This window comes from Tenrec ecaudatus, chromosome 4 (assembly GCF_050624435.1).
Source record: "Tenrec ecaudatus isolate mTenEca1 chromosome 4, mTenEca1.hap1, whole genome shotgun sequence".
NCBI lineage: Eukaryota > Metazoa > Chordata > Mammalia > Afrosoricida > Tenrecidae > Tenrec > Tenrec ecaudatus.
Genome location: NC_134533.1, coordinates 204,760,878 through 204,781,511, shown reverse-complemented (window position 1 = coordinate 204,781,511; position 20,634 = coordinate 204,760,878). Strand labels below are relative to the sequence as shown.

At 61.3% G+C, this 20,634-nt stretch overlaps 1 protein-coding gene across 1 annotated transcript; it reads left to right on the top strand.

Annotated features, from left to right (window-relative positions):
* Positions 1-406: 406 nt before the first annotated feature.
* SEMA3G (semaphorin 3G) lies at positions 407-8,876 on the top strand. The gene is made up of 16 exons (XM_075549004.1): positions 407-515; positions 2,372-2,532; positions 2,663-2,725; positions 2,925-3,044; positions 3,297-3,387; positions 3,472-3,582; positions 3,712-3,857; positions 3,970-4,084; positions 4,174-4,243; positions 4,428-4,572; positions 4,773-5,004; positions 5,089-5,180; positions 5,808-5,849; positions 6,713-6,941; positions 7,153-7,292; positions 8,409-8,876. Exons 1-16 carry the CDS (start codon positions 407-409, stop codon positions 8,874-8,876), a joined length of 2,334 nt encoding a protein of 777 aa, XP_075405119.1.
* The last annotated feature ends 11,758 nt before the right edge of the window (positions 8,877-20,634 follow it).

Here is a 20,634-nt window from a genome sequence, read left to right as displayed (position 1 = left end):
AGCCAACCCCCCATGCAGCCCATCAACCTCTGACTCTGACCCTTGCCATTCTGCTGGAGACTGGGGTCTGGGTTTGGGGGCACCTTTCTTGCAAACCCCACCCACAGGCCGTCGGGGACCCGGGACCGTCTCCTCCTCCATGGAGGGGCCCAGCAGGCCGAGCACAAAGGCTCCCAAGGGCACCAAGGGGGAGGGAGTGGCTGCAGGTGGCCGCCCCTAGTCTCCTCTGGTCTCCTTTCCACCTCCTCCCGCCTTCCGGGCTGGGACAGGGTGGAGCTGACGCCCTATAAATACAGGAGGCCTGGTGGCCACACAACAGACTGCAGCTGAGGCAGGCACCAGAGGGCGGCTCCGTCCCGGCCCCTCGGAGGGTCAGATGGACCGTGGTGGTGGCCTGGGCCCCAGCATGTCCCTCTCCGCCTGGACCGCCTGCTGCCTCTTGGGGCACCTCCTGCTCTGCCTCTGCCAGGGCAGCCCCGGCCCCAGTGTGCCCCGCCTGAGACTCTCCTACAGAGGTACTGGCAGGGGGGGAGGTGCCCAGGATCTCAGAGCCTGGGGGAGGGGGTGTTCTGCTACTGGAGGGGCTGGTGTCACTCCCTGGTCTACCCCAGCGAGGAGCTCATGGTCAGGGTTGGATGCTCCTGCAACCAGGGGCCTGGGAGGAGGGCTCGGAGCAGGGACAGGACCTAGGGGCGCCGTGACCAGGATGGGGTGGAGAAATGGAGCCAGGTTGCAGGAAAGACCCAAGGGGACTGCTGAGGAAGGGCGGGGACAGATGGAGAGCAGAGAGAGCCAGTAGAGATGGGGGCAGAGGGAGCGGTGGCAGGGTACCGGAGGGAAGGGCAGGTCTGCAGGTCTCTCCGGGCTGAGCTTGGTGAGCATGGTGTCCCTCAGGTCCTGAAGCCACAGGTTGGGGAGGAGTCTCCAGGTCCGGAAGGTACCCTACAGGTTGTCCTGGTCTTGTCTCCATAGCCCTGTCATCCCTGCCCTCCCTCACCAGTGCCCACGTCACACCTCCCAGCATCAGCTGCTCCACCCTCGTCCTCATCCTAGCAACATTCGGGGGCTGTGGGGCGTTTGAACCCCCAGCCGCTCTGCGGGGCAAAGATGTGTGGGCTGCAGGCTCCCATGAAAGGTCTCAGTCTCAGAAACCCACAGGGGTGGGAATCACTGAGTGGCAGGGGGTGGGTGGGGTTTGGTTCTCCATCCTGGAAGGTCTTCAAAGCCCAGAGAAGACTCTAATCCGGCCCGGGAAGTTCCTCTTCAGGTCTAATCTCCATGTGTTGTACTGTAGCCAGCACAAGCCTCTGAGTCTGTGGGGATGGGCCGTGGGGAAAGGTCTGCAAGACCCAGGCTCTGGAAGATTCTTCCTGGGGAAGCCAGAGGGGTGACTGTGTCCCCCTGGGAGCCCCAGCCAGGGAAGGGAAACAGCTTGCCCTGGAAAGTCTGCGTGGGGAGATGTGCTTCTCCTTGAAGGTTCTGAGAGGGTGCTTGAGGAGATGTGGTCCTGCCCTGGGAGCAGGGGTGCGGCCAGGCCACTGGAAGGAAAGGCTCACTGGGGAAAACCACCCCCTGTCCCCACTTCTCCCGCCAAGGTGCTGTCAGCCACAGAGGGCTTCCTGGAGGAGGCCACTAACGAGTTTGGGGGTGGATAAGAGGACAGGCTACTGTCCCTCAGGCCTGTCTCCTGTCCCAGTGTCTGCCTGTCATCCACAACTAACTCCCCAGTGAGAGTCCGGGGACCCTGCCAGGATCTGGACTGCAGGTTCCCAGCCTGGGCCCTCTACACCCCTGCCAGACACTCACAGTCCAGTCCAGCCCCCTGTCTGTCACCCTCCGACCCAGTCTGCCTGCTCTCTGCCGGCTGCTGCTGCCATTCTGCCAGTGGCAGGGATGGGGGTAGAGCTGTAGGTGTTGGGAAGGCGATGTTGTCTGAGGGGGGAGGGGTGGGGGCCTGTCCTACAGGGGGCTCAGTGCCCCCTGCTCCCCAGGAGTCATCTCCCTGAGGCCCTGCCACTGCCCTGCGGGTGGAAACGTGTTTTAACTGTGTCTCTGTGTGCGCGTGTGCACGTGTATGTGAGTGTGCTGTGTATATGTACACGTGTGAGTGAATGTGTGTATAAGTGTGCCTGTGTGGTGCATGTATATATGGTATGTGCATGCATTTATCTGAGTGTGTGAGGATGCACGTGTGTGAGTGTGCATGTGTGTGTGTGTGCTCGTGTGTGTGGTGGGGTGTGGCTGGGCGGTGGGGCGGGCAGGCAGGAGACCACTGCATGGCTGGAGCCTCCACCCCCACCTCCACCTCCTCCACCCCCGGCTGGGGAAGTGGGCTGGGCAGGTGCCCTGACCCTAGTCTGCGCTCCTGCAGACCTCCTGACCGCTAACCGCTCCTCGCTTTTCCTGGGCCCCCGCGGCTCGCTGGACCTGCGAACCATGTACCTGGACGAGTACCGGGACCGCCTCTTTCTGGGGGGCCGCGATGCCCTTTACTCTCTTCGGCTGGACCAGGCATGGCCAGACCCCCGGGAGGTGAGCCTGGTGGGCCAGGAGGGTGTGGGAGGGAGGGGAAGAGTCTGGGTGCCTCACAGTGGGAGTCTCCATGGGGTCACGGAGCGTGTGAGCGTGGAGAGCTCCCTGGGGCCAGCCAGCTGCGTTTCAGGTTCTGTGGCCACCGCAGCCCGGACAGAGGGAAGAGTGTGTCCGCAAGGGAAGGGACCCCTTGGTGAGTGCTGGTGGGGTGCCAGGGCCCTGGGGTGTCCTGCTGGGGCGCTGGGGACAGATCCTGGGCGGTGGGGAGGTCAGTAAAGATGACCCCCCCCACCCTTCCCTTCCCTAAGACCAGAGCCAGGCTGGGCTGAGGCTGGGGGCTGGGCAGACCGTGGGCCCCCTCCTGAGCCTCCCACCCTCTCCCGCCCTGCCAGACGGACTGTGCCAACTTTGTGCGGGTGCTGAAGCCCCACAACCGCACCCATCTGCTGGCCTGCGGCACCGGGGCCTTCCAGCCCGTCTGCGCCCTCATCGCTGTCGGGCACCGCGGGGAGGTGAGTGGGGGGGGGCAGGACCGCCACCCCAAGCCTGAATACTTCCCACTGAACAAGGGGTCAAAGGGCTCTGGCAGGGCCAGACAGGGGCAGGGCCCTGAAAGGCGCCTTTGTGCCAGGAACCAACCCTTCAAGTCCTGGAATGCGGGCGCCGCCTGCCCCGCCCCCGCCCCTGCTGCATGTGATGGCCAGGCTCTGGGGCATCTAGGGGGGGGCTCTTCCCAGGTGTCAGCGTGCCCTCTCTGCCCCCAGCACGTCCTCCACCTGGAGCCTAGCACCGTGCAAGGCGGGCGTGGCCGGTGTCCACACGAACCCAGCAGGGCCTTCGCCAGCACCTTCGTAGGTGGGTGACGCCTGGTGGTGGGCACAGGGTGGGCGGGCACGACCTGCGGCGTCCTGCTCGCCTGACTCTGCCCCGCGGCCGCAGACAGCGAGCTGTACACGGGCCTGGTGGCCGACTTCCTGGGTCGAGAAGCCATGATCTTCCGCAGTGGGGGCGCCCGGCCGGCCCTGCGCTCAGGCTCCGAACTCCTGCACGGTGAGCCCGGGGACCAGCCCATCCTGCGCGCCTCCCCCGGCCTCCAGCCCGCAGTGGGGTCTACCCCCGCACCCCACCCCACCGTTCTCCACATGGTTCATCCCCAGCCCCGCCCTGTCGCCCCTGCAGAGCCCCGGTTTGTGGCGGCCTCCAGGATCCCCGACGGCCCCGACCCGGCAGACGACAAAGTCTACTTCTTCTTCTCGGAGATGGAACCCTCGCCCGATGGCGGGCCGGGCCTTGTCACCGTCAGCCGCGTGGGCCGAGTCTGCGTGGTGAGGGCCAGGAAGGGGCCGGCCCACATGGGCAGTGGTGGGGATGCCTGCGAGTACCCCTCTGCCCCCCCACCCCGAGTGCCCACTGCCTGCCCTCCTCACCCCCACCCAGAACGACGCGGGCGGGCAGCGGGTGCTGGTGAACAAGTGGAGCACCTTCCTCAAGGCCAGGCTGCTGTGCTCCGTTCCGGGCCCTGGGGGCGCCGAGACCCACTTCAATCAGCTGGGTAAGGGGGCCCGGCAGGGCGGGGCAGAGGAGGGAGGACCTGTGGGGCGTGGGAGAGGCCTGATGCCGCTGTGTCCCTGTGTCTCGCAGAAGACGTGTTTCTGCTGTGGCCCAAGTCGGGGAAGGGTCCGGAGGTGTACGCTCTGTTCAGCACCGTCAGGTGGGCCGCTTCACACCCCACTCCACCCCACCCCGCACCACAACCCGGACCCCGCCTGAGCCTCCACCCGCTTGTCCCCTATCCATCTCAGGCTCTGACTGGGTGGTTCCTCATCCTGCTGGCCCAGGACATTGTTGCCCCCCACCCGCCGGCCCAGCCTAACTGTGCTCACGGGTCCCCGCAGCGCTGTTTTCCAGGGCTCCGCAGTCTGTGTGTACCGCATGGCTGACATCTGGGAGGTCTTCAACGGGCCCTTTGCACACCGAGAAGGTCCCCAGCATCCATGGGGGCCCTACTCAGGAAAGGTGCCCTTTCCCCGGCCAGGCGTGGTGAGTCTGCAGAGCCAGCCAGGTGGGGACTGGCAGACGCCATGCTAGAAGAGCCGGTATCCTGTGAGCAGGGGTTGTGGGAAGAAAGCTCTGTGCCCTATGGGGCCCCCTGCAGAGAGGGCACCCCCCTCCTGAGGCCAGCGGGGTGGGGGCCAGGGCCCAGGTGCGCAGCGGGGTTCCTCTCCCTCTCTCCCTCGCAGTGCCCCAGCAAGGTGACGGCGCAGCCTGGCCGGCCATCTGGCAGCACCAAGGACTACCCGGACGAGGTGCTGCAGTTTGCCAGGGCCCACCCCCTCATGTTCCAGCCCGTGAGGCCCCGGCATGGCCGTCCCCTCCTCGTCAAAACCCACCTGGCCCAGCAGCTGCGCCAGGTGGCGGTGGACCGCGTGGGTGCAGAGGATGGGGTCTACGACGTCATCTTCCTGGGCACTGGTGGGTGGGCCGGCCAGTGTGGGGAGGGGGATGTCGGGCTACCCTCTCCCTCCCTCCAACCCCTGACCCCTCTCCCCAACCCAGACTCCGGCTCTGTGCTCAAGGTCATCGCCCTGCATGTGGAGGGCGCGGCCCAGCCCGAGGAGGTGGTGCTGGAGGAGCTGCAGGTGTTTAAGGTGAGCATCCCTGGAACCCTGGGCTTGACACCGGGAGCCATCTCTGACTGACCAACAGCCGCGGGGTGCTGCTCTGGGAGAGGTCTGTGGGTCTGCAGGACTGTACGCCTGGGCGGAAAGACCCCAGTGGGGCGTCTGTGGCTGAGTCCCCCAAGTCCTCCGGGGGTCCTGCTGCAGTTCCGGGCATGGGGGATCTGAGTCGAGAGGATTAGAAGTGCCCGGTGCATGGTGAGCCACGTGTTGTGCTGCCAAGTCCAAGACTGGAGGTTCAAAACCACCAGGCGCTCCACAGGAGAGCGAGCAGGCTTGTCTAGTGCCGTCAAGAGCGACAGTTTCAGAACCCCCACCAGACGCAGAGCTGCCCTGTCCTGTGGGTCGGCCTAGAAGCATGGCCGGGGGTGCGTGCCCACACTGCAGGGGGACCAGCTGAGGGAGCTGGTACTTTCTGCCCCGCCGCCTCCTGGGGTCAGTCGGGGGTGGGGTGGGGGGAAGGAGCTTCCTCGTCAGCCCCACGTCTGGGGCCTGCAATTGGCTGTTGTGTGACTGACTCACCAGACCGGGAGCTGGGACGCTCTCCCAACTGGAGGTGGCCCCACACCATGCTGAGACCCTGCCTCCCCCCCCCAGGTGCCAACACCCATCACTGAGATGCAGCTCTCTGTCAAGAGGGTAAGAACAGAGTGCCCCTCCCCCAACCTCCTCCCCACCCCTGTCCCCTCCCCACCCCTGCCTCTGTCCCACGCCTACCCCTCAGCACCTGCTGTGGGCTTGAACCTGCTCCTGTCCTGGGGCTGCTCCACCTTGGTCTGTGCAGTGAAAGCCCAGAGGCTCTGCATGTGTGTGCGTGTGGTGTGTGTATATGTATTGTGTGTATGTATGTGGTGTGTATGCATGTGTGTGGTGTATGTATGTGTGTGGCGTGTGCATGTATGTGTGTGGTGTGTGTATGCGTGTACGGTGTGTATATTTGTTTGTATGGTGTGTTTATGTGTGTGGTGTATGTATGCATGTGTGGTGTGTGTGGTATTTATGTGTTTAGCATGTGTATGCGTGTGCTGTCTCTATGTGTATGTGTGGTGTGTATGCATGTGTGTATGGTGTGTATGAATGTGTAGTATGTGTGTGTGCCTGTGCACGTGTGTGTGTCAGATGAGGAGAGGAGAGGCTGTGTGTAGGCCAGCCCCCCCTGGGGAGGCAGCACCACGCCAGACAACAAAATCTGGCTCTTTGGGGTGCCCCCTGTCGCCTTTAGTGAGGGGCAAGGACAGTCTCCCCGAGTTTACCCGCCTGGCTTGTCTCTGGGCAGACCTGTTTTTGAGCTCCTGCAAGGGGGAACAAAGGTGGTCTCTCAGCCCAAGGATGGGCAGGGGCGGGCCCGGAGGACAGACACCCAGTGTGCCTCGTCCCCTCTGGGGAGTCCCTTCAAGGGGTCGCACTTGTGTCAGTTCTTCAACTGAACTCAGAAACACCAGGGGGCTGGGGGGCCTCTGGGTGCAGCCAGGGCCCCCTACACGCTCCCTGTGTCCCCACAGCAAATGCTGTATGTGGGCTCACCGCTGGGCGTGGCCCAGCTGCGGCTGCACCAGTGCCAGACCTATGGCAGCGCCTGCGCCGAGTGCTGCCTGGCCCGGGACCCCTACTGCGCCTGGGATGGCACCTCCTGCACCCGCTACCGGCCCGGCACCGGCACTGGCAAACGCCGGTTCCGCAGGCAGGACATTCGGCATGGCAACCCTGCCCTTCAGTGCCAGGGCCCAGAGGGTGAGTGGGCCTGGTGGCCTGGGCCATGCTGCGGGAGTGACCAGTCCTGGGTCGCCCTCTCTGGGCAGCTGTGGCCAGTGGCTTGGTGACCCAGTGGATGCCAAGGTCCCAGCCACACTGAGTGGTGGGGGCCGTGTGTACCTTCTCTCCCCTCTGCCCCCTGCCTGGGTCCCTAGCTCCCCGAACTGAGCCAACCTCCACCTTTCTCCAGGGGAGGCTGTGGGGTCCCCGGCGACCGCCAAGGTCTATGGCACAGAGCAGAACAGCACCTTCCTGGAGTGCCAGCCCAAGTCCCCCCAGGCCACCGTGCACTGGCTCTTGCAGAGGCCAGGGGCCCAGGAGCCCGACCAGGTGAGCAGGACCCCACCTCTGGCGGCATCCCCCGGAGATCCAGAGCCCTGACCCCTTGGGGCAGGCCCACTCTCAACCACAGAAAAGGCTGCATCAGACCCTTGGGGTGCCCATTCCTGTCTCCTGGGACTGCCCAGGTCAGGGGTGGCTGGAATTCTTCCAGTGACAGGGTGCTCACTACTTGCCCAGGTTCAGGGCTGAGCTCTGAGAAGTGAGCCGGTTGGCAGCATGGAGACCGAGCCACAAGACTGCACCACCCCCTTCTTATATACTTGGTCCTCAGGCCCAGGCTGGGTCCCTGACTGCTGGCCTTTGTCCCCCTGCCCTCCCCTCCCCCAGACATCACACACACACACACACACACACACACACACACACACACACACACACACTTCCTCTCTGGAGTCCAGCTGTCTGCCAGACCCTCTCCTCCCTGCTCCGGAAAGATCTGTCAACTCCAAGGATGCCTTCAGTCTGGGACTGAGGGGGTGGGGGGTGGGGAGTGGCTCCCACGGGTAGGGAGGGAAGGGAGTGGGTTGATTACAGGAGGGGCTTCCCCTCTGAGAACTGAGGGAGGCCAGCCTGGGTCCAGCTGCTGGGCTGGCATGGAGAAGGCTCCCAGGAAGGAGCGGGCAAAGAGGGAGTGGGAGGCCCTGCAGAACAGGGAGGAAAAGCCCAGAATCCTAGCCCCCCCCCCCAGAGGGGCCGGTCGGAACCCACTCCCACCCCCCACACTCAGGAATAGGCGCTCAGCCTGCCTGCCTCTGCGTCAGGGCTACAGACTGGGACGTGAACTGTGTGTGTGTGTGTGTGTGTGTGTGTGTGTGTGTGTTCATGCTAAAAGTGTAGCACTGCCCCAGGTGAAGGCCACCAATACCCCCTGCCCCCTGGGAATCTGTGCCAGGGCTGCCACGATCAAGCGGGGCTGGTGGCCCTGTCCTGGGAGAGGAGGAAGGGGGTCTGGCCTGCATGTCAGCTCACACATGGTCTAGAGGGCAGACTGGGGAAGGGGCGAGCCGGGCATCCCTGAGGAGGGTAAACTGAGGAAGGCAGGGGATAGCCAGGGGCGTGTGTGTGCCCCGCCCTCACCTCCCTGCCCCCCGCCCTGCCCTGCAGGTGAAGACAGACGAGCGCATTCTGCAGACAGAGCAGGGGCTGCTGTTCCGCCGGCTCAGCCGCTTTGATGCAGGCACCTACTGGTGCACCACGCAGGAGCACGGCTTCACCCAAACCGTGCTCCGCCTGGCCCTGGAGGTGATCCCGGCCGCAGGCCTGCACAGCCTGCTCCCTCGGGAGTCCAAGCTGGAGGTGCCCCCAGTGAGGGGCCGCGGGCAAGCCGCCCCATCCCGAGCCTGGTACAAGGACATCCTGCAGCTCATCGGCTTTGCCAACCTGCCCCGGGTGGACGAGTACTGTGAGCGAGTATGGGGCCCGGGCAGCGGGGGGCAGCGCTGGGGCGGCCCCCGGAGCCGGGGCAAGGCGGGCAAGGCCAAGAGCTGGGCAGGGCTGGACCTGGGTAAGAAGGTCCAGAGCTGGGCACAGGCAGAGCGCAACCGGACGCCCCGGGAGGTAGAAGCCACGTAGAATGGGCAGGGCCAGGGCTGGGGGTGGGGGTGGGTGGGGAGTCTCTCACCCACCCAGCTGGGGCAGAGAAGCCAGGGCCCCCGCACTCCTCTTGGAGATGGGAATCTCTCCCTGTACCCCCAGCGGCTGCCTGCAGAAAGGTCTGGGAACCCCCAAGAGGAGCTCTGAGTGTGTTCCCTGCCCCCACCCCCACCTTGGCTCCCGCCCCTGGCTGCGCCAGCACCCTCTGGCCACTGGCAGTCCCAAGGGACCCCCATTTGTTCTCAGAAGTGCCTGACTTCCGGAGCACGCTTCCGGAGGTGCCCAGAGGGGAGGGGGCAGTGTTTGCTCCCAACCCGGAGAACAATGGCCATTCTAAGTGACCCTTTGTGGGAGGACATGCGAGTGGGCGGCCCAGGTACAGAGGGCCTGGTGAGGAGGCGCCTCCCCTGGTGGAGAAGGTGGGGAGCTCTGCTCTGCCCTGTCCATAGCCTCTCTCCACATCAGAACATGGAAGGACAGACTTCTGGCCCCAGACCCCACCTCATGCACCTGAGGGCCTAACTTCTGGAGCCTGGCCCTGAGCTGCTGGGCCAGACTTTCTGAAAGGCCACACTCCTGCTGGGAGTCTCACCCCCATTGCCCCACCTCCAGCATATTCTTTGACGAGCCGGGGACACCCCCCCCCACACACACACACACTCACACTGTCACTCACACACACACCTCTGGACTGGAAAGAGCTGAGCATGTGGGTCTCCCAGTGTCAACACAGGGGGCTGGGAAGCGCTGGGGGTGGAGGGAATGTGGAAGACCCCCTGAATGGTCGAGGAGACCCCAGAAGCGTCCTTGGCACACTGGGTGCCACCAATAGCTCAGGGACCTCGGGGAGGGGCACAGGCATGTGCAGCTGTTCGCAGCCTGGATGCGCTGGTTTCTGCTTGAGGGCTGGCCAGTGGACAGGAGGCGTTGGGTTGTGAAGACTTTCCATCTTCTTCTGGGGGAAATGTGCCACGGCCCCAGGTCCTGCCGGTTGCAGGGTGCAGCAGGCACCTGCGTGCCTCTGCCGGGGCTCAGAGAGAGGGTCTTGGGGCTCGGGGCTGGGGGAGAAGTTCTTCCCAGCAGGCGGTGCGGCACAGAGCTGGTGGCAGGGAGGCCAGGGCAGGAGCTGGAGATGCCCTTGGCGGGAAAATCAAGATGAGATAGGAGAGGGGAAAACTCAAACCCAGGCTGCCTCTGCCTGGGGCTGCCCGCCAAGTCACCCTCTCTCCTGATCTGCTGCTTCTAGTGGGTGGATGCAGCTCGCAGGGACCCCTGTGGCCCAGGAGAACCGTGCTGGCAGGTGCCCGAGGCCAGGAAGGGTTCAGATGGCTCACCTGCCTGCTGACGGCACAGTCAGGGGACCAGAGCTCAGCGTGTAACCTGCAGCTAGAGACGTCTCTGGCTGTGCCAGCAGACAGAAGTGGGGGCTAGAGTGGAGAGGAGGGGATGGGCCGGCCCCCAAAGAGCTGCAGAGACCACTCAGGGTGCGGCCAGCCCCACCTCCTCTCCAGGCGCCAACCTTTCAACCCCTGTTAGCCTTAGCCTCAGGCCCCCCAGGCCCCCAGCTCTGTCCTTTGGGGATAATCCCCCTGAGAAACGGAGGGCGATGGGAGGGTACGGGACTCTCGACAAAGACCCCCCTGCTGTCAGGCAAGGGTGGGCATTGTAGCCCCATCCTGCGTGGTACGGTGTGTGCGGCATGCACCCAGGAATGTGCTCCGGGACCCAGTCTGTGTGGGTTCTCCGTCTGTCCTCGTGTGCCGAGACTGACCGTGTTGTCCAGTTTCTGGTCTTCACCAAACACGTCTCTCCAGGGAGGTTGGTGTTTCTGTCGCCGGGACCATGGGGCCTCCCTGCTGGTGCGGGAACGCAGAGGGCCCCCCATATGGAATTCACCCAGCTCCAGACAGACACGCCCTTTACACGGCAGTGGCTGCATCTCCAGGGGATCTCTGCGTTTCCCCATTAAATCCCAAATGCTGTCTTCATCTTCAAAGACCCCTCCCACACATCCTCAGAGGGAGAAGGCCTGGTGGGGTGGTCGATTCTGGACTGGGAAGAAAGAGGTTATCCGGGGAAGGCTGGAACGGGCCTTGTCTGTGAAACTGAGCTCACCCATTAAACTAGGAAAACGCTGCGCTCTGGACTTGTGAGCCGGACATTCCTGGAGCTTCAGGGTCTGGTGTCAGGAAAGAAAAGAGGGGGAAACCTACCATGGGCAAAGGGCAACTGAGCACGTAGGCATCTCCGCTCTTTCCTCAAAACACCAGCGTGTGAGTGTGTGTGTGTGCGTGCATGTGTGTGTGTGTGAGACTGCAATGCTGGCCAGCCCCTGCCTGCATCCCAGCCACATTCCAATGTCTATTAAAGGACGCAGCCTGCTGTGGGGATTCTGGCTTCTGGGGAGGAGGGGAGGCCTCGGAGTTTGACCCAGCAAGCAGAAGACCACCCCCCACCAGGCTGCCAGCCCCCAGGGGCATCACCCCCCTGCCCACAGAGCAGCTCTGGTCCTGAGGAAGGCGGGAGAGAGGAGGCAGGGCCACTCCTGGCCTCGCTGCTTAGAGCTGCCCTCAACTTGGCCATCTGCCAAGAGGCGAAGCAGAGCAGACCCGCCCTCCAGGACCCCTCTTGGAGTCTGGCTCTGAGGCAGGGGCCCCCTCCTGCCCCTGCATCCTCTGAGAGCTGGCCGATCAGAGGGAACCCCAACCCTTTGTCATCCTGTCCCAGGCCCCCGTCACCACCAGCTGCCTGAGACCCGCCTCGTGTTGGAAGGAATGCCTGTGCCTCTTGTCCATGACCCCAGCCTGCCCTCATGTCCCCCCTTCCATGCGCCCCCCCCCTCAGCACCCCTGCCACCCACACCTGGTGCCCAGTCTTCCCTGTGGGCCCCTGCCCTCCTGTTGCAAGGGTCTCCCTGGCGCCATCTCCCTGTACAATCTCCCAGTCCCTCTGGCCTGGCCTACGACCCATGGGGATCCTCTCCTAGGCTGGAAGGGGGCTCGGGGAGAGGGACCCCCAGAGCCACGCCTCCCCATGGCCTCCCGTGCCATCCCGGGAGACCATTCAGGCCCAAGCAGAGCCTCCCCTTCCCACATAACTGCATGGCTCTTAGGGCCCCACATGTCCCCCAGACCTCGGGGGCCCCTGCCACACTCTGACCTGGGACAGGGGGCAGCACACGTGTGTGACTTTGTGAGAAGCACCCTTGGGGAGAGCGCTGACCAGATGAAAACCCCAGAGGCTGGGCCCACTGGCTCTGAGGGCCTGCCTCCATCACACGCACAGAATGGCCTGTCCCGGCCTCTCAGGCCTGTCGCCCCAGGGTCAGGCCGCCACACCACTCACCGCCTGCTGAGTGACCCGGGGGCTCGCCTTCTGCCCTGCCTCTGGGTCCTGTCCTCCCACACCCAGCCTGCCTCCCCAAGCCTATGCCGGCTCCTCCCATGTCTGGCACGCAGGACTGGGACTCACCCTGCGGGCCAGCCCAGTCGTGGAGGTGGGGACTGGATCCTGACACTTCCTCAAAGACTCCCGTGCTTCTTGGCTCCCAGGCCAGCCCGGGTCAGGCCCCACATGCCCCTGAACGCCCTGGGCTAGAAGAACGGGCAGGAGGAGCAGCAGGAGCCCTGGTCCTGGCCCTGCCAGGCTGCCCTCCCTGCGGGCTGGCAGGGGCTCAGACTGCACCTGTGGCCGGGGAGGCCGGGGCTCACGTACAGGCCTCTGCCAGCCGCTTGGCTTTGGCCAGGCCTCTCCTCAGACTCAGGAACAGTTCAGAAACTGCAGATCCCCCACACGCAGCCCCACCCAAGGCCCGGTGCAGGGGCCACCACAGAGGAAGGCCAGCACCTACGGAGGGAGGCCAGATCCCTGGGATCCTCCGCCGTGCTGCCAATTCAGTCCTGGTGTGAGGGTGGGTGCGGAGGGTGGGCGGGCTTTGGCTCCTGTCTCTGATAAGGATCCCTGGCTTGTGGGGCCCCACCCTGGCTCTGTTTCCGGACTCGCCCACTGCCACTCGAGGGCACAGGAGGTGGGGTGAGGACAGCAGTGGCCCAGCGCCCGCTGCCCTCTGGGCCGGCCCCTGCCTGGCCTTGCCTTGGGCACCACCGTTGGGTGGGCCTTCTCTCTCCGAAGCTCAGGTGTGTGACCTAAGGAGACTTTTCACTTTCCCTGCTGGCTTTTCATTCAGGAAACTCCTGGCTCCTCCTTCTCCATGGAGCTCGGGGCATGGGCAGTTCAGTCAAGTCCCCTGGGAGGCCCCTCCTCACCCACAGTAGTCAGTCACTGTCCTGGGCAGAGGGATGGGCCCAGGGCCAGGGCTCTGTGGTGGGCCATGATGGTCCCTAAGTGCCTCCACACAGACCTCTAGCCCAGACCTCTGGAAGCCCCGCTGGCCTGTGGAAGGACAGCGCAGGCCTCACACTCCCAGACGAAGGAGGTTGACCAGCAGCCTGCTCTGTGTGGCCATGATCTCATCAGCTCTCCCTGCCCTGATAAGAATCCAGTGCCATTTCCTGTAGGCCAAGGGTCTGGGACAATGGTGTGAACTGCTGGCCCGCCTGGAAAGGAGAACACAACAGAGGCTGGACCAGGGCAGGGTCATCCTGCGACCTGAGGACCTGTTTACAGACCCACGACTTCCAGCGGAGGCGCACAATAGGGAATTGTCTTGGCCCCCAGCTGCAGTCCCCTGCATGGCTCCTGGGGGAAAGGGCGACTTTGATGGTCTCTGATGCGCCAAGCAGGGCGGACACTGCTGTCCATCCATGAGATGACTTCCTGTTTACCAGGGACGCTTGCCAGGCAGGCTCCAGAAGCCAGTTTACAGCCAAGATAAGGGAAGAGCCCCTTCCATCTGTGCCTCCGCCGGAGGAGGTCTGCTAGGGCGAGCGGAAGAACACGGCGTGGAGTTCTGCTTATTCTTTGGGGAGCACCGTCCTTCCGCTGTGGACTCCAACTGCTGTGCCGCTTTTTATACAAACCTGTAGCCAACAGCCCTCTGGGGTGGGTCTCCTCACACCTGGGGCCCTGCGAAGAGCTGCTGCTCACACTCCAGCAGTCCCGGGGGTCCGAGGGTGGACGTGGGGACCCCCTCGGAGGCGTTGCTGCTTCCAGAGGCCTCTGCCTGACCTCGGGACCACCTCCTGGAAGCCCCGACCTCCACGTGTGCATCCGTGTGCATGTGTACAAATGCACTGGTGTGCACACGAATACGTGTGCATGTGTGTGGTACAAGCCTGTGTGTGCGCCCGCCTGTGTGGTGGGAGGCTGGGGCACAAGAGCTGCCGAACCTCATTACCCACAAGCCTTGGGTCAGGCAAGCGGGTGCCAGCTGGTGCTAGGTGGCCCACCTCAGGCCTGGGGAGAATGAAGGAAGTCCTACGTGAGAATTTCACCTGCAGTGTGTGTTGCTCGTAGCATTGACACGGATCTCGAAGGAGCCCCGGGCTGCTAACTGTAAGGTCATAGGGTTGAGCCCACCAGCCAATCCTCGGGAGAATCCCACCAAGAAGTACACAGCATGAAGGGACAGTTCTGTCCTGTCCTAGGGTCGGAACCGTCTTGATGCTGGGCACATCCTGATCTCCATACCTCACGAATAAACTGGGGCAAAGTGTTCGGAACAGTTAGCAAGCAGCCCCAAATAATCCCCACGCATAAGCAGGCTGTTCATAAATGGTTGGCACCTGAAGGTTTATCATCGTCCCTGCCAGCACGTTCATGGTGCCCTCTGGTGTTTGGTAGCTAAAAAACAGGTTTGCTGAACATGCTGCCAGAACAGACCAGGCCCTGGAGAAGGGCATCGTGTTTGGTAAAAGCTAAGGGGCAGTGAGGACGAGGAAGACCCTTGACAAGAAGGATGGACGCAGTGGCCGAGTTGTCAGTCAATACGAGGGGGCGCAGGACGAGTCAGACAGACAAGAGTCTGCCCACAAGGGACGGGAGATGGGGCCACAGCCGCAGGACAGATGCAGCACGGCTCGGCCCGGGCTGCTGAGAAGGCAGAGGGGCCCTCACAGTGAGTCTAACTGCTGAGGGTGCTGGTTAGGGCTCACCAGGCCAGAACCCCGTGCCCAGGGGCTTGGTGGCTGGGAGGTGCTGTGGTGGGTGGGGTGCAGGGCCGTCTGCGGGCAAGGCCGTGAATGGCAGTCCAAGGGCATCGTCAGAGGCTCCTAGGCAAAGAGCGGGCAGGTGTTTCATGCTCATTGGCAGAAGGAGGATGGTGGGTGCGCAGTGAGGCAGCGGACGGCTCTGCTCCAAGCGCTGGCAGTGGGGTGGAGAGGCGGGAAGGCCCGTGACAACAGTCAGCTGGACCAGGAGGAGGTGGCTGAGCAGCGGGGCTCTGAGGTCTGGGGGTCTAGTTCATGGTTCCTACAGAGGCAAGTGGGGCAGGGCAGAGAGAAAGTCCTTGGGGAATGTTGTTGCCATCTGTTTCTACCCTCCCCAAGCAAAACTGCAGGCTCTATGTCGTCGTCCCAGGTCTGTGAGCACGGAGATGGGGCAGACCAGCCTGGGGGGTTTGGGTGTAGGGGGCAGGGACACAGAAGGAAATTACTATGGTGGGCTGGAGTTCCCTGTGACCAACGTTGGAGAATTGGAGTCCCTGACAAAGAGTTGTGTTGAATTATAACCCAAAGTAGTTTTTAAAAACACCCGCCATCTATGCTAATCTAAACAAAGGATTGGATGAAGACCTGAGTGTGTGTGTGTGTGTGGGGGGGGGAAGTGGACTGGGGATGTTTGCACAAGCCTCCAGAAGGCGACATCCCCTGGTTGTGTCCAGGCTCCGCCCCATGTGCCGGCCCCGCCCTCGACAGGCGGAGCCTGGTGCCCACTCCAGAAGCTTGACCTCACGCTTGGATTTCCGCAGAGGCAACGGGAAAGCTGGGGGTCGGGGTCACCCCCCACGGAGGCAAACCCTGTGAGCAGCAGGTGCCCTTGATACCTGCGCCGAGACTGGCATGGTCGCCCAGGACCCCTGTCCAGTCCTGAGAAACAACCACGGCTAGCTCCCGGGGGACGTGCTCCTGGAGACTGCCCACTTGGAACTAGGAGGGGCCGAGGGGCCGCCTAAGGGAGCGCGAGACCTCCAGTAATTCAGTGCCGGGACCAGCGGGGGTGGGGGTGGGGGTGGGGGGTGGGGGGTGGGCGTCGTCAGGTGAAAATAAGGGGGACAGAGCACCCTGTTCGCGAGCGCGTCGACGACAAAGGACACGTCAGTGGTGGGCACAGCAGACCGCCAAGCTTTGCGGATTCTCTGCAAACCTGTGATCCCAAACGCGACCTTTACCTGAGGGGCGGGACCTGCCCACGTGGCTGGGAGTGGGTCGGTCTGCGCAGCAGCGCACACGTGGCCATATATTTGAAAAGATATGCCCCACCCAGTGCTTTGGAGTACTCAGGAACCAGTAGTCTTTGTCAGAAGCTGGAAAAAATCCCAAACCATGAAGAAAACTCCTCTCTGGGACTGATCACTAAAGAGAGCCTGTAGACAGGCTGAGATGCTTGCTAGGTGATCACTTGGATCTACTTGAGTGGAAGTGGGAGAAATGCAGCAATAAAGAGACAGGTTGAGTTTGGCCACTGACACCTGTGGACTGGTTTACAGGGGAAAAAAGGAAATGAGAGCGGGTTGCCTGGTCTAAAGTTCATGACCTAGCACAAGGGGGCTAGGCTTGTTGAGTATTGGTGAGAGTCCATGGTCTAAAGGCAGGGCGACCAATGGGTATCCTGTGGAGGCTGAGTGAGGCAGCCTACACTGAGTTGACCAGAACCCGACCAGATGGAGAGATTTTTGAGTCTGTGAACTGGGGCACATTGTTACTGACTTTATGGATGGTCTGTCAGGATTTGCCTTTGCTTATGGATGCAGACTTCACAGGGTTCCAACTGGATGAAGACTCTTCATGTCGAAAAATATGATTGTCTTCTCAGAGAACTGGGTTGATGTAAGTGGGCAGTATGGAAATTAGATACTCAAAATTGGGGAGATAAAGGCATGAAGTGCTGGCTTACAAACTTTCACAGGTGGGGGAAAATTAACAGGATTATAGGGTTAAGGTGTAGGTGTTAATTGCAGTTGTGAAGCTAAAGCATTTTGTACAGGTGCCAGATTGGCAAGGGGTAGATTGAGTTAGTTTATGGTGCCAAACTGGCTGATAAACACGTGGGGCTAATTGAAGGGCGGAGGGATAAATGGCTCAGTGAGCCTCACTTTTCTAGTTCTCGGTTCTCTTGCTCTCTGATGGTCGGACCAGGGTGCTGCTGCCTTAGCGGTTCCCTGCTTCAGCTAGCAAGGCTGACTTCCTGCAAGACATCCCCAAGGAGAAGCCACATAGATCTACCCCGATGCAGCCCTGGGTGCTGGAGCTCCCGTGTGGAGACCCCTGCCAGCGCTGAGACACTTACACATTCACTGACTCGGCTTTCCTCCTGTAGTCCGCATCATTGCATCTGTTTTGTGAGATGGAGGACTTTATGGATTGGTGTTGGACATATGGGTTAACTGGGTTAACTGGGTGGACTTGTGGGCTTGGGCAGCACTGGGTTGGGATGTTTTCTTGATGCACACTTAACTTTTATATGAAATGCTCTCTTATACCTGAGTTTGTGGATTTGTTTCTCGACAGTACCCAGACTAACACACTTGCTGTAGCAGCCTGCAAGAGGCCCCGCCCCAGACAGCCATGGCTTTCAGGCAACATGGTGTTTCTACCGCTGAGCTGCTTGCTGCGTCCGAGTCCCCATGGCAAGAGATGTGTCCTCGGGATGGGGCAGCGTTGCGCTGTCATTTTAAAACGCCTGGGTCATGTTCAGAACTCTGATCCCATGTCCCTGGGTGCAGGCCTCACACACAGGAGGGAGGGGGTCAAGAAGAGGGGAGCTCCCAGTCTGGCTCTCGGTGGGTCCCCGGCTCGGGGGAGGCCCCTGAGGCAGGGCCACTGGCAAAGACCTGACGCCTGGCCCCCTGGCCCATGGGGGACTTTATGGTTTTTTGGGGACCTTGTGGATGAATTGCTAATACAAGTAACATTGTTAGCATACAGATGTTTTTTGCTTTTGCGGGCAGTTATTGATTTCAGGGGCTTAAAAGACAGTGATGTTAGTCATTGTCCTGTCCGCTCACCCCCCACATCTTGTCTGTCCTCGGAATCACTTAAGCACCAAGGGGGTCTGTGACCAAAAGGTGTGATCCCACTGTAGAAGCAAGCCGGGGAGAACACTGAGAAGGTTCTAGAAGGAAATTGGAAAGGCGTACCAAGTGCCAAATCCCGTGTAATTTATAAGCAAGTTAACGAGAAAGTCTGAGATTACTGATTACCAAGAGATAGCTAGACAGAAACACACTTCCTCTGAGGGAGAAGATTCCACTCACAGCAAGGTCAGAGGTCAGTTCCTGCTCCTTAGGGCTCCCAAGATGGTCAGTCATCACTGGAGTGGACAGCGTCAGTGTCAGCTTTCTGACATGGAGCAATTGGTGGGCTTGAACTGCAGATCCTGAGGTCAGCAGCCCCATGCCTAACCCAGAGAGCCACCTGGTTCCTGAGGAGCAAGACGAACCCCGGAGTCTGCCTGTCATTATCCTGTTAGGTTAGAAAGGTCTATATTGTTAAAACAGTATTCCAATTCATAATGACTGCCTGGTCTTGGCACAAGGGACTCAATTTTGAGTTCGGGTGCCTCCACCTTAGCTCTCAGAACTCACCCTCGCTGGCTTCCCCTCCCCTCGCTGAAAACCACAAGTTCTGAGACCCAAACATACCCAGAGCCAGAATGTTTTCTGAAGATATAGTCACTCCACCCATCCCTGACATATAGATAAGATTAACGACCTTCTCTCTTCTGAAGCACCTGTGTGTGCAGATCCTCCCCAGCTGTGCCTGCCAGCAGTGGGCATAAAAACGCCGCCAGGATTTTTTCCCAGAGCGGCTTCAATAGCTCAATACCCTGAGTTGCTGAACCCGCCCGCAAGCTTCTCAATAAAGCCTGCTTCTAAAACTTTGCCAATTGGATCTTTAGTTCTGTTTCGTACCCCAGTAAACCTTACAATGACCCTACAGGGTAGAGTAGAACTCCTGACAAAGCCTTTTCTTGACCTCCAAGAGTGGCTGGTGGTTTTGAGTGGCTGACCTTGTGGTGAGCAGCCCAAAACACAGGGAGCCAGGGCTGTGGTAGTGAGTACAGGAAGGTGCTGGTCTGGCTCTCAACCTGGTCCTCATGGCGGCGGGGACCCTAAAGAAGCTGTGGGTGTAGTAGTGACCCTGAATAAAGCGTGTCCTCAGGAGTGGGGACATTGTACTGTTAGTGACAACGGAACCCTGAGATTCCGGGAACGCCCATCCAACCCACAGCCCGTAATCTCATTCCAAACACGGGAGGGAAATTTGCTGTCCGTATGTTGTCCGCCTGAAAAAGGTTGACTTGATGGATGTACTGACACCACCAAGAGCGAGCAGCTGCTGGGTAATGGGGGTCCTGTGCAGTTGGATTCCTGGTTGAGGCTTAGCCCCCTGCTTTCATGGGACACTCCAGTAACTTGGCCTGACACCTTATGGCACGGTCCCTGTGAATCTGCAACCAGAGCAAGAAGGGAGTCAGGAGCAGATGGAGGAGTAGGGCAGAGTTGGCTACACACCTCCTTTGCCACGCACGGGCCACCAGAGACCGGATGCTGTGGCTGTTTTGATCCAAGGTTCCGTGGAAGCTTCTTACTCAAAGGAGATGGTGAATTCCAAAGTTCCCTGGAGCAGATGTTCTGGACCCAGACGAACACCCAAACGATTCCCGAGACAGAGCTTTACACCTTAAGCCCAGACTATCTCCTGCAGTTTGCTTTAAACTAAACTAACTGTAGCTTAAGCCCAGGGGCCCGTGGGCCGGCAAGCTTGTGACGTGGAAGAGCCAATCCTGTTCCTCACAATAATTAAAAATGATTCGAGGACCAAGAAATGAAGTCACCATTTTCACTTTTCCTTCGGAATAAGTCGCATGTGCCTCAGGAGCTCCAGCTGCCAACTGAGGGCTTAGGCTGATGAGGGAAAGGAAGAGGCAGCGCTTAGGCTGAAGAGGGAAAGGAAGAAGGCAGGGCTGCTGAGCCTCTTCCTGTCAGACCCATCCCCACGGGCCGCCGGCAGTCAGGGTGGGTTTTGGGGGGTGTAGCATCAAGTGGGCGAGTCTGTATTAACGAGGGAGGAGGCACCACTGAAGCAGAGTCCCTGTCACGGGCTTGAGCAGTCTCACCTGGGGAGGCTTTGTACGTTCAGAAGGACAGCGCACACGAGGTGAGAAGGGTGAGACCCTCGCCCTGCCGCCAGCCCTTGGGAATCTGAGGCCACGCCCTGGACAACCTCCTTCCTCTCCCAGGCCTGCCATGCCACCACCCACCCCCACCCCCGCCCCCAGGGCTGGGCAGCCAATGTCAGGAGCAAGAACAGGGTAGCCCCAGGCCCCACAGCCGTGTGTGGACAGACGCCTTTGCAGCTGCTGTGTGCACAATGACCAGACTGCTTCCCATGCGCTCCTCTGGAGGTTCTCAACTGAGCTCCCTCGGCTTTTCCCACCCCCTCCAGCAGCTGCCCCAGGTCAGCTCCAGCCACCCTCACAGCTGTTCCCATGCCTGGGGACCCATTGTTGCCTGGCCCGCCCTTCTCCTCACCCAGCGTGAGGCCCTCCCATTAGAGGGCTCAGCCTTCGAGGAGGAGGGTGGCTAATGAGTTCTAGGGAGATGCCCCTGGAGAGA